This window comes from Mesoplodon bidens (assembly GCF_964165515.1).
Source record: "Mesoplodon bidens genome assembly, chromosome: 11".
Lineage (NCBI taxonomy): Eukaryota > Metazoa > Chordata > Mammalia > Artiodactyla > Ziphiidae > Mesoplodon > Mesoplodon bidens.
The window spans coordinates 22,217,018-22,230,848 of record NC_138167.1 but is presented as its reverse complement, the minus strand read 5'-3'; the positions used below and the strand labels follow the sequence as shown (position 1 = coordinate 22,230,848).

The 13,831-nt window shown below is 42.3% G+C and overlaps 1 protein-coding gene across 4 annotated transcripts in view; it reads right to left on the bottom strand.

Annotated features, from left to right (window-relative positions):
* The window catches only part of PPFIBP1 (PPFIA binding protein 1), a 183,585-nt gene that overhangs the window by 47,330 nt on the left and 122,424 nt on the right, over positions 1-13,831 (bottom strand). For all 4 annotated transcript variants that reach the window (XM_081249206.1, XM_081249207.1, XM_081249208.1 and 1 more), the window contains exons 5-7: positions 3,800-3,886; positions 2,596-2,709; positions 1,442-1,573 (exon numbers count right to left, since the gene is read on the bottom strand). In XM_081249206.1, coding sequence (XP_081105332.1) covers positions 1,442-1,573; positions 2,596-2,709; positions 3,800-3,886 — 333 coding nt within the window. The remainder of the gene's footprint in view (positions 1-1,441; positions 1,574-2,595; positions 2,710-3,799; positions 3,887-13,831) is intronic.

Sequence of the window (13,831 nt, the reverse complement as noted above, 5' to 3'; positions counted from 1 at the left end):
AAACATAATTATATAGGTGACTGACAAAGAGCTTTAAGATTAAAACATGAGTTAAGTTGGGGATTTCCTTTTGCTACTGAGAAAGTAATACATATACCAAGACTTTCTATTATAGTTACATCTTCGACAGAAAATTTAATTTTAAAAATAGCAATGGAGGGCTTCCCTGGTGGCGCAGTGGTTGAGAATCTGCCTGCCAATGCAGGGGACACGGGTTCGAGCCCTGGTCTGGGAAGATCCCACATGCCGTGGAGCAACTGGGCCCGTGAGCCACAATTACTGAGCCTGTGCGTGCGATAAGGAGTGGCCTCCGCTTGCCACAACTAGAGAAAGCTCTCGCACGGAAACGAAGACCCAAAACAGCCATAAATAAATAAATAAATTTAAAAAAATAAAATAAAAATAGCAATGGAGTAAACCTTATTAAATTCAGCTCTAGGAAGGACTTTCACACAGTGGATAACACATGTGGATAATATATATCATATCGTGATGGCATGTAGTGAGCAGAAAACAAATATTTGAAATGAAGATAGAGGGGGAAAGTAAGTAAATGATTTCTCCTCTCTCCTTCTTGGTACCCATTTTTCTAATTCAGTATGACACCTCTCCATACCCCAACTGAGGAAACAAAATAAAGAGAAAGGAAGAGATGGCCCTAGGAGAGAAAAAAATTCTTTATATTTATTTTCAAATGAATAGATTTCATATGGATATGCTCTGAACTCCCCCCTTGACAAAAAAGCGATTAACAAATAAGAAAACCGGGATTAACAATAAACTAGGTCAAACAAACAAGAAAGCATGTTTAGCCAGGAAAATGGGTATTTCAAGTTGTAGAATTTACCCTGAATTTCACAAAAGTATACTGAGCTGTATTTATTTGGAATGATTTACATGTGGATTAGACCAAAAGTAGAAGGCCAAATTAAATGACCTCTAAAAATCTGCGATTTTTATGATTACATAATGAAAGCATGTTTGCTATACACATTTTAAAATCTACTTATTATAGAGTAAGTAATCAGTGTGCTTAAATAAGAACTACTAGTAAAATCATGCACTTGAGCCCATTATTTCCACAATGAAGAGAATCAGTATGGATGAACAGATGGACAGATGGATGCATGGATGGCTAGATAGATAGACAGAAGCTCCGAATGTCTGAAAGTCAAAAGGCAAGTGAAAGGATTAATATTTCATATCAAAAGTCTCAAGCTAAAAATTACCACTATTATTTAGTGATAAAAAGTCAGTGTAAGTTTATTCTTAAAAAGAAGCATGGATAATGAGGGAACATAGTAATTAACTGTCTCTCCTTCACAACTACAAGGAATTTCAACTTGTTCTAGGAATACGTATGTGCGAGATATATAAGTATGCGTATATATGTGCATACATACATAAATGTATATAAAGAGAGAGGAAGGGTATTACTTACTTCTGTGTCTCTGAATCTATCTTCGTAATCCAATCTGTCCTTCTCTACAGCTGTCAATTTTAACTTCAAGTTAGATATTTCAGCCATCAGGTCCAACTTCTGAGTTTCTAAGGATGTCCTGCTCAGAAGCTCCTATTAGAATTTAAGAGACATATCCAAAAGTTGTTTTATTGTAAACAGCCACATATGGATGCGTCTCACTTGTGACTACAAAGCAGTAACTCTTAAGTAGAGGATGTGAAGATTAATTACTAAATAGATACATTTGGAAAAAGTATTTGCTTTAGTTACCCTTCAAAGAGCCGAACTAATGCTCAATAAGCATTATATTGATACACACATATATAAACATATATATTCTTAAGCCTGATGATAACACTGATGATGCTATTACGTTTGCCAGTGCCAGACACTGTTCTTACAGGTATTCAGTGGTTCAGTCCTCAAAACAACCTTATGAGTTAGAAACTCATAGGATAATTCATGAATTATTCTTATTCAACAGACAAGGAAGCTAAGGAACAGAGAGGTTAAGAACTTGCAGAAAGTCATACAGCAAGGAAATGGCAAAGCAGAGACTCAACCTTAACAGTCTCGCTCCAGTGTGCATTCTACCTGCTGTATTATAGGCCCTCTCATAGATGAGCACCATATGTGTGTGTACCCACATACATTATAACATTTTTCCAATAAGTCATATAAGGTACTTACCTTTTTTCTTAATCATAAAATATACATTCATGGTTGGAAATTAGGAAACCACATGAAAGCATAAAGGAGACATTTAAAATTATCTACAATCCTATTAATATTTTATTCCAGACTCTAATTGCAGTGAACACTTTCTACTGTGTGTATGTGTTTAGAGACCTGCTACTCTAGGTTTTTTGCTTAAAATAAGCCAGGGGACTTCCCTGGTGGTCCAGTGGTTAAGACTCCATGCTTCCACCGTAGGGGGCGTGGGTTTGATCCCTGGTCGGGGAACTAAGATCCCACATGCCGAGCGGCGCAGCCAAAAAGAAAAAAAGTAAAATAAACCAGGCTAAGTGAATCACGAAATTCACCACTGCATCAGAGCAAACACAACATATAAATGTAGCATCTCAAACAGGCCAGCAGAAAAACCCCACCTTGGTACCGGCTTCTGAACATACCTGTTGCAGCATTTCTTCTGTGGCATTCAACTTCTCTCTGTGCTCTTCAAGGCAAAACTCCAAATCGCGAATCTTTTCTCCCTGAGCCTCTACCTGGTCTGTTAACACACTTACCTGTATTTAGAGCAAAATATTGTAATGGATTAGGAAGAATTTGGGTCCCACTGCCAACTTTATTTCTCTACATAGAACAAAAACTGGGATGATGTTACCACTCATTTGGCTGTAAAAAAAAGAAATCTGAGAATTAATAAGAAACCAGACCTTCACACTCTTATTTATGTGATGCTTATTGGTCTGAGGACTCCTATTCAATTTTCAAGGAAGTTAGGGCTGATTGGGGACACTTTATAGAGAAAGAGCATATACAGAAATTATCTTTTTTGAGGGATGGTGGGGGTAGGAGGTGGTATTAGAGATTAAGAGAGGAAATGAAGTTAATGTTTGAAAGAGAAGTTATCAAGGACTATTTAAATCTGACGCTTGACAAACAAAGAGTCCAGGGAATTCAAATTCCATGAGATCTTTCATGATCACACCGTCCACGAATGTGCTCGAAAGCCAGGGTGTAGCTCAGAGGTCCAAGAGGAGCCACTGGCTTAGTCCTTCCTCCCCAGTGCTTACTGCAAACCTGAGTTGTCCTCCCAGCGATCAACAGCCTAGTAAATAGGCTTCAGTTCTTTTAGCTCAACATACCAAAGTAAAACTACGGGCCAAGGATTTAAAAGATTATGAAGGAGAGGAAAACTCTAATCTAGCCTACAAACAGGACTCCACTACCCACTTTGTGCTTTGTTTGGTCCATGGTATCATTTTTAACATTGAAAAATTAAACATATATTCAGATTCAAAAATACTTATTCATATTTATGGAATAGATGTATGAATATACAGACACACATATATAGTATACAAATCAGAATTTCTGCTACATATTAAAAAAGAAACAGCTCACATCAGAAAATCAGATGACACTGTGCCTGTCATGAGACTGGCCCTTGAAGAGCAGAGCCTGAGAAGTGTTATTCACATGTAAGCTTGTTCTGCCACAGTCCTCACCGCTCCTGAACGTGTACAGATGGCCTACTGCGTTTATTTCTATTAACAGTCTGGCTCCTGCGAGCATCTGAACTTGCCATCCCAATTTAAAATGGTCTTTGTAAGTTAAGTCATGAGGGAAAAACAGCATTTAAAAATCACTTGCCTGAAGAACGAGAGATTCTTTATCATTTTCTAAACGTGCCAGCCTTTCTTGATACACATCTCCATTCCCAGGGAGGTGTCCATTTGTCTGAAAAAGGAAGTGATATGGGTAAGCCTGACCCTCTTTAAAACTGAACTACTGTGAGGGACTTCCCTGGTGGCACAGTGGTTAAGACTCACGCTCCCAATGCCAGGGGCCTGGGTTCAATCCCTGACCAGGGAACTAGATCCCACATGCATGCTGCAAGTAAGAGTTCACATGCCACAACTAAGGAGCCGGCTAGCCGCAACTAAGGAGCCTGCCTGCCTCAACTAAAGACCTGGTGCTACCAAAAAAAAAAAAAAAAGAGTAAAAATTGAACTACTGTGGGTAAATAAAAATTGCATATGTTTTTAATCCAAGGAACCTGAATTGAATTCAGCGCAGCGGTTACTGCCCTTAATAGAAAATATGAGAAGGAAACAGGGTTCATATACAAAGCAACAACAAGAACAAAAAACAACTCATCAAGAAGAAAATAATGACCCAAAAGGAACAGTGGCTACTGACAGTCACTGACAGTGGATGCCCACCTGGGCACGCAAAGCTTTGTGAGCGTATGGTCGGGCACAAAATCGCTCTTTCCCCCTGAATGCCTCTATCCGCGGGAATGACCTGGGAGGTCCTTCCATTCCTGCCCTCTCCTCCCAAAATCCCAAAACCAGGACTACCAGTGCCGGCCTTTACACGGGAGACAGCAGGGGACTTTACACCACCGGCCTCTTCCTGCTACTCAAGTCTTCAAATCACAGGACAAATCTTCCCTTCCTCTTTTTTTTTTTTTTTTTTTTTTTTTTGCGGTACAGGGGCCTCTCACCGTTGTGGCCTCTCCCGTTGCGGAGCACAGGCTCCGGACGCGCAGGCTCAGCGGCCATGGCTCACGGGCCCAGCTGCTCCGCGGCATGTGGGATCTTCCCGGACCAGGGCACGAACCCGTGTCCCCTGCATCGGCAGGCAGACTCTCAACCACTGCGCCACCAGGGAAGCTCTTCCCTTCCCCTTTGAAGCCTTTCTCTTTTCCCCCAAGAGCTTAAGCACTGAGTCCACAAAGACCTCCCCTTGCAGCATGGACTAGCCATGCTCACCGGTGATTTACCACATTCCGTTCTGAATTCATTAACTTCTCATGGGTTTGCTTGTTCACTTACTGTTACTCTAAGCTTCCAGGCAGAGCCTGCAAACTGGTATCATCTTGTAACCTCCACAGCATGCAGGCCAGGGATCTACTTAGACTAGTGCTTCCTCTTTGTTGTCCTCCCTTCTGCCCCCTTTTTATCAGATTTGGGCATATTTATGGGTGGCACAAATGCCAAAGGAAGTACAGATTGGGAAAGGAAGTGTAGATTTTTTTCCTCGGCCGTCTTGTATTGCAATATACACAAGTGATTAAGGAGACAGATTGAAAAGGCTCACAGAGCACAGACAACATAAAAATGTCATCTTGAAATAGAGGAGTGTATGTGCTGTGTCTCTTGGTATCTCATTTAAACAGTTCCTAATCACATAATGTGTAATCCCAATAGAATTTCCTGATTCCTCATTCAAATACAACAAAAATAAAAGCCAGTGGAGTCCAAAATGGTTAGATGGGGCTGCCCAGCATTCAATTGAAAAAGCAAATAAACAACCTCAGACTTCAAGAAAATACACACTGTACATACTTACTGCCAGAAGAGAAGAACAAAGTTATGTGTTGGGAAGGAAACAAAAACAAACAAAAATGGAGCTTCAACAAAAAAGAAAATTGCAGGATGTTTCTTCTTAAAACATCGGTGCACTGGATGTATTTCCCATGAGGCCACAAGAGAACCTGAAACTAATTTAGTAAGCATGCACTGTGTGGATAAAATTTTTAACATCACCTGCTTGACCACACATACCTGCACAATTATCACAGCATAATTCTATTTTTGTTGTAAACGGAAGTGCCCAGAATTAAATTACAAGTATTAGGAGGAGTCTGACGGAGTGGCCGGGATGACTTCCATCCCTGGGGACTACCAGGAAAATGAAATTTATGTTAACTTCTTTTTTTTTTTTTTTTTCCTGTACGCGGGCCTCTCACTGTTGTGGCCCCTCCTGTTGCGGAGCACAGGCTCCGGACGCACAGGCTCAGCGGCCATGGCTCACGGGCCCAGCCGCTCCGCGGCATGTGGGATCTTCCTGGACCGGGGCACGAGCCCGTGTCCCCTGCATCGGCAGGCGGACTCTCAACCACTGTGCCACCAGGGAAGCCCCTATGTTAACTTCTTGAGGACAGTTTTTTGGAAAAGAGCCAGGATGTGTAACGCATGTTCTCGATCTAAGAAAGTGCTGAGACGGGCCCCTATACAGCTTTAAATTCTTCATATTGATTAGGAACATTAGCAGGCATCTGCTTTTAAAACTACATAAGCAATGTTTTATAAACAGATCCATTTCATTGGGTAGAAAAAAAAAGCTTTCTGCTCAGTGAAGACATAAAACAAAAATCCTCTTTCTCCTGACTGAAGGAAATTAGAGCAAGATTAGAAGTGTGTCTAAGGCAAGTTCTAGAAGGGTTTCATGAAACCACTGCCTATGATATGGAAATAAGTTGTTTCAAAACCAGTTCTACAAAATTATCCATTTAAAAATACTAAAAATTGACCACAATGAGCATATTCACGTTTCTTAACACTGTATTGATATTTACAAGCACTCATAACACTCAAGAGTAGTTTATTTTTAAACACTAAAATCACTCTAGGAACACAAAGCAAAAGAGGCACTACTGGAATGATTACATGCTTTCAAAGCACTGTGTTGACTTACTCAAGCAGGTAAAGGTCTATTCTATTCACGTTTATTTCTGTTTCTGCTAATTTTGTTACCTTTGCCTAAAAAATGTCAGCAAGAGGTAAATTCCATTAGGCAACCACCCTACCGCCCCTATTCTTCCTCCGTCTCCTGTGCTCTACCCACCAGACCACCCCAAGCCTCCCCAAACCCGGCATGCTCTCTCACAAACCAATTCTATTCCCTCTGCGTGGACTGTGTTTCCTACCCTTTCCTCCTTGTTCCTCACTCTTTTTTTTTTTTTTAAAGGAGAACCTAACCATTCAGTTTTTTTTTTTTAATGGTTCTCCTTGTTTTTTTTTTTTTCTTTTTTTTTTTAGATGTTGGGGGTAGGAGTTTATGAATTTATTTATTTTATTTTTGCTGTGTTGGGTCTTCGTTTCTGTGTGAGGGCTTTCTCTAGTTGTGGCCAGCGGGGGCCACTCTTCATCGTGGTGCGTGGGCCTCTCACTATCGCGGCCTCTCTTGTTGTGGAGCACAGGCTCCAGACACGCAGGCTCAGTAGTTTTGGCTCACGGGCCTAGTTGCTCCACGGCATGTGGGATCCTCCCAGACCAGGGCGCAAACCCATGTCCCCTGCATTAGCAGGCAGATTCTCAACCACTGCGCCACCAAGGAAGCCCAGTTCCTCACTCTTTAAGGTCCACCTCAAATGGGGCTTGGTCTGGAAAGTCTTCCTTGAATTGCCTGTTCACTTATATGCCAGTTACAGCATCCAGATGACCCTTCACTACAGCAGGCATCACACTGAAAGGACTATGCTAGACTTGGCTACCTATGCGTCTCTCTCTTCCAACAGACTCTGCATTCTTTGTTGGCTCCTCTTTCCATCTGACGCGCAGTGAAGGACTGCTGCTAACTGCTGAATGAAGGAACGATGATAGGGGCTCAATAAAACATCAGACGAATAAAAGATGAATGAATGTTTGGTTCTATCCTGGCCTTCCTTCTTCTCAGTAAGACTTTTTTTTTTTTTTTTTTGCGGTACGCGGGTCTCTCACTGTTGTGGCCTCTCCCGTTGAGGAGCACGGGCTCTGGACGCGCAGGCTCAGCGGCCATGGCTCATGGGCCCAGCCGCTCCGTGGCATGTGGGATCTTCCTGGACCAGGGCACAAACCCGTGTCCCCTGCATCGGCAGGCGGACTCTCAACCACTGTGCCACCAGGGAAGCCCTCAGTAAGACTTCTATTCACATTTCCTCTACCACCTGGTACACACACTCCTTTCCCCTCAAGCCTGTACCCCCCTCTTCCTACCACATTTAAGAAGTGACCTCAGGGCTTCCCTGGTGGCGCAGTGGTTGAGAGTCTGCCTGCCGACGCAGGGGACGCGGGTTCGTTCCTCTGTCCGGGAAGATCCCACATGCCGCGGAGCGGCTGGGCCCGTGACCCATGGCCGCTGAGCCTGCGCGTCCGGAGCCTGTGCTCCGCAACGGGAGAGGCCACAACAGTGAGAGACCCGCGTACTGAAAAAAAAAAAAAAAGAGGTGACCTCAGAGCCTTTTTAATGGACAGTAATTGAGGTCCTCTTGCATGAACTCCCTCATATACTTCCTTCTTCAACGCACAACATTACGTGCTGCCTCCTACGTCTTACGTCTTCCTTCCTGCCAGTCTCAGGGGAGCTGAGCCTTAACTCCTTCCTAAAAGCTTACCATTCCTCTACTCTGGAACCTTGATTTCCTGTTTCCCTGAGAACTGACCTGCAATTATTGCCTCTTTCCTCCTCATCATCAATTTCTTCCTCTCAATGAACTTTCGTCCATTCTCCTTTCTAACATCTACTTGGGGGTTCTGTGCCCACCCCTGTACGCCCTCCCACTCCTCTCTGCCTGTATCTTTCACAGAAATCCATCTTTCATAGCCAGTTCCCACCTCCTCCTCCTCCTCATACTGTGCCATTCTCTTCTCCTCTACCGACTTCTCTTCTGTGTCTCGTCTTGAACTTCACAATTCACTTTTCATCATATTCCACCAGAGAGGGCTTACTAGTGATTTTACGCGAGTTGGTCACTTATTCTTCCCAAGAGTACCTCAGTACGAAACTCTCTTACATTTCTTTTGATTCTCCCATGATGCTTACAAAACCCTAAGCTCATAATTAAAAACATGTTTGGTATAAACTCTTGTTGAGTCAATTTAACATCCAAAACACTGAACACCAGCCCAAATTACTTTACTCAAAATCCCAGAGATGCCTTCAGAATAACTCTTTCTAGTTCAACTCATGACACAACCCTACATTGACCATGTTCAGTCCAGCTGAAAGTTTAAGTCAAAATTGGAATCAACTGGAGGATTTCAACAACGTAATCGTCAACTAACGGTGTGTGGAAGAGTGGGACTGTAGCACACCAGGGAGGGCAGGGCAGGAGATGCAGCTGGGCTGTAACAGTGATACTTTAATTTAATTAAGGAACCCATGGTGTTGGCCAGATTTTCCTGGCATAATGGAGGAAAAATGTCTACAAAGTTTGATTCCTCATAGAATTATAGAATCCTAGGGCTAGCCAGAAACCACACACGAGAATGTGAACTGCCTGAACTCACGTGGCAGGTGCTACATGTAATATCAAGCACCATCTACTTTAGCCTTTGCCATCTAAGTAGAAGCTCTTCTTTTCATATTAACTTCCCCTTAATCATCAAATATAAATTCACAATCAGGTAAAAAGATGTAATGTTAACATCTTGCCTTACGTGGGTCTCTTTCTTAAAATTTTTTTTACAGAAATTTTCAAATATATATAAAAGTAAAGACTATAATGATGAAACCCTTTGTACTCATCACCCAGTTTCAATAGTTATTAATTCATGGTAGGTGGGAGTCTTCTGTCTGTTATTTTTGCTGAAAGTATCATGCTGTGTTTTCCTCTGATTTTCTTAGTTCTGTTGGTTTGCATTAGCCTACACTTGGCCCTCTTTTGTCCCCAACCTTCATTTTTGGTTTGTTGTTCTTTCCTGAGTTCTGTTGTCCTGTTAAAATCCAAGATCAACATACAAGCAGTGATTTGCCACAATTAAACTTATTTATAACGTAGAACTCATTTTGAATATAACATTCCTAAATCAGAATGTTGAGTAACTAAATTAAAATAGGGAAAAGAAAATCAGTCCAATTTTGTGAGGACAACAAATGTTAAGAAATAGTTGGACTAGTACTATCACACACACACACACACACACACACACACACACACACACACCCCTCCTCATTCTCTCTCTCTCTCTCTCTCCACCCAGTAAATATATATAGTTTTAAAAACTGCCATGCCAGGCTTCCCTGGTGGCGCAGTGGTTGAGGGTCCGCCTGCCGATGCGGGGGATGCGGGTTCGTGTCCTGGTCTAGGAAGATCCCACATGCCGCAGAGCGGCTGGGCCCGTGAGCCATGGCCGCTGAGCCTGCGCGGCTGGAGACTGTGCTCCGCAACGGGAGAGGCCACAGCAGTGAGAGGCCCGTGTACCACACACACACAAAAAAAACCCCACAAAACTGCCATGCCCTTTTGACTTCATGATTCTGTTTCTTAAAATTCAGTATCAACAAAGGAAAGCGGGTTGCGGTGGGGGGGGGGGAGTTCCCTGGTGGCCTAGTGGTTAGGATTCCAGGTTTTCACTGCCATGGCCCGGGTTCAATCCCTGGTTGAAGAACTGAGATCCCGCAAGCCACATGGTGTGGCCAAAAAAAGAGAAAGAAAGAAAAGGGAATGTGCAGTTCACGCAAGCTCCTTTAATTAAATGTTATCTTTAGCTACCAAAAGACATATCTAATACAGGGTCTTTCATGTCCTAATCACAGTATTATATCTGTACCACCGCATGCAAACATTTATTGCCTGCTCTCCTAGGAGAGACTGGGGAGGAGAAGAGAGTGAGATCAGACTTGAATCTTTCAGCCACAAGTATCTCAGTCATATTTCATTTCGGTTCAACACCGCAATAAGGCATCTCATACTCTTTTGTCCTAAGAGTCAAAGAACACTACACCATAACGTTGGAAATCAGGCCACCAGGCAGAGGCGGTGCTCCGCTGCCCTGTCCTCGCACTTGATGTGGTGTAATTAGGGTGGGGAGGCCTACCTTTGTGCTGTAAACAATCATCTCAGGGCCACACTGCTACCATTTGGGGCCAGTGGAGCATCCCCTCCAACCGGCCAGTGCCCCTGTGTACTATAGTACCTCTGACTCTGGGTCAGTCTTGCAAACAGCCCACTTATTTTTCCTTCCTAAATTTCTATTGCAGTTCAGAAGAACAAACATCTTCAGGAAGCCCTCTATTTATTCCAAACTCTCAGCATCTCTGCTCAGAAAGAAAACCAAAAGGGGAAATAAACCTCACACACATTTCGTCCCATCCCAAAAGCCCAATCACGACCCTCTCCTAGAAAGACATCAGTGTATTCAATGTTGTCAGAAAGTACATCAAAGACTGAAACTCCGAATGAGCCTGAATATATTCTGTACTTTCCAAGTCAAGATTAGAGATGTGGTCAAAATTAGACTATGGCTTTGAGGTTTTGTTTTTCTGGGTTTTAATTTTCACAGTGCTTGTTTCCCAGAGACAGAAAGTATCTTCTTAACTAAACAGTACTCTGGAGTGAGAGAAACCACCACAGCAGTAGGCCAGCCTCTGAGGGTCACTACTCCAAAAATGTAACTACATCTGAAATGCTGGGGAAAGCAGCAGATGCCAAGTGCTTTCATCTGCCAGTCTTCTTAGAAATACAGTGAGAGAGCTTCCCTTGGAGTATTTGTGCCAAATTAAAATATTAATTGCCAAGATACAATGGCTATCCTGTTACACAGCTAGGCCATGCCAGCACCTCCCTCATGCGTGCATCCACAGCCAATACAGGGTGAGGTTAGACTGCTTTAGTGTCTCCTAAAGAGTTCCTTTAGACACTTTTCTTGAGGAGAGAAGATGGGCTGTACCCCCTCCTCGCCTTATTTTCATGCACATCACCATGCTCCTGAAGCTTCTGTAGCAGGGAGGGGGTACACGATGAGGCTGCAACATTATCCCGGTCACAGGTGTACTCCAAAGTCCCCTGAGTCCCAGAAGGAGGGAGAACAGAAGGTCCCGTAGAAACTAAGGCCCAGCTCCTATTCTAGGAGGGCACCATATGCATTCATTCACCTGTTATTCATTCCTTTATTCATATTTATTAAAATCTAGCTATGTGACAGGATGCAGAGCCAGCGAAAGAACCAGATCAAGAAAAAATGCTGTCCCTATTTTTCTTGCCACTTATTCTTTCTTAACTACTTTCATAAAAGAACAGAGGAATCTTTTTATTCAATTCCAACAACTACTGGTAGCCTGGGATTCCACTGAAAGTGCCTCTCTCACTGTTCACACAGCACTGGCCTCTCTTGATGGAGAATTCTGCTGACTTGGTCCATTTGCTTTCCTGTTTCTGTGGACCCTTTCCATGTGAGGTTTCCAGAAGCCTAAGGGAACAACAGGTTTAACTTCAACCAGGATGTCCCAGTGAGACGTGGCATAACTGAGATAATTGTGACCACATATGGGATACAATCTTAGGATGTACCTTGTTTGCCAAGGCTTGAAAAAACATTCCCTGGAGGTACACAGGAAAAGAGAAGCTGGCCAGAGAGCAGCAGGGATCAGGGGATGGTGGGATGGGGATGGATTCTGTGGCTGAGGGTCAGGGACTCGGGAAGAACAGCCAGCAGCCCTGGAGAGAACATACCCCGTGTCTGAACTCTTTAAATAAATTATGAGTATTGTTATTTTTACAGAAACATTTAAACGAGGTACATTTAGGATTAATATTATCTTTTTTTTTAACATAGAGAAAAGGTAGAAATGCATTATAATGATTTAACAGGTCAGAAGCCAGTCAAGAACACTTCATTTCCCCCATTTTATACGCTACTTATCTCATGGCTTATGGTGCCTGACTTGCAGTTTTTACCATCAGTATTTTCATTCACTTTGTTGAAAACTGTCTTTTTGTAATTTCTGGTGATTTTGAGACTGCTTCATAATTAAAAATGCCAAATGATCAGACACTTTGGGATTTCAGGATCTGGTCAAGGTCATGAACCTCAGCTCCATCTACTGGAAAAAGCATTGTAAGAATGTTCTAGGAAAATTCATCGAGTTAGCTCTAAAGTAAACCAAAACTACTTGTTTGGCTCAAACAATTAGACATATTTTTCTATTTGCTCTCTTAAACTTTGAGCTTGATAAAGCACATAATTCTCCATTATTAATATTTGTGTTAACACACAACATTTCACAATCAAAACAGAGAATTATACTTCAGTTATTGAACAAATATGTTGTATTCAATTGATTTCTTTTTAACCACAGGAGACAAACTTCCAAGTCCTAAAAGAAACTTACTCATTCCTAGAAGGCTACAGGTATAGCTACCTGATTAAAACAAATTCATTCTTGTAGATTTAATACCCTTCACTCTAACAGGCTACTAGTGTTACTATTTTCTTTTTTCTTATCCAGCTTCTGATCATATGAAACAATTGAACAGGCAGCAGAAATCAGTAGCGAAGGAATAACCTGCACCCTACAGGAAACCAGGGGATCTTCCTGGCTTGGGTAAAATAATAGTTAGAAATTCAAATGCCCAGTTGCACTAATGAGTAGATTAGCATCAGTCAGTCAAGTACATGGACTCCCAAGTTGGCCATCATTAAACATGAAAGAAATCTTAATTACGTAACTAGTATCATTAATAAGTTTTTCTAAAATATTGTGGAAGCTTCCCCATTGTCTGGGAAATATCTGTACTCTTTTATCAAAGAAGTAAACTGTAGAAATAATTGGTAACCTAATCCCCCTTGTAACTGGACTCATCCCTTTCTTTCCCTCATTGCAAAGGGTCCTGTTAAACGTTTCCCTCTGCTCTCTACAATCCACTCTTCAGTATTACCTTTTTGACTAACCCTCCACCAGGCTCACCGACAAACACTCAACGTACATTAGCTTGTGGGATCCTCATAACCCTGTGTGGCAGAAACTATCACTCCCATTTTGCAGATGAGGAAACTGAGACAAACAGCTTAAGAAAATTTCCCCAAATCCTACAAGCTTTTAAGAGTCAGAGCCAACATTTAAAGTTCAAGTCTGCTGTCTCCGGAGCCAGCGTTTGTAACTGCCAATGTACAGCCCTGCCTTCTTTATCGTTCA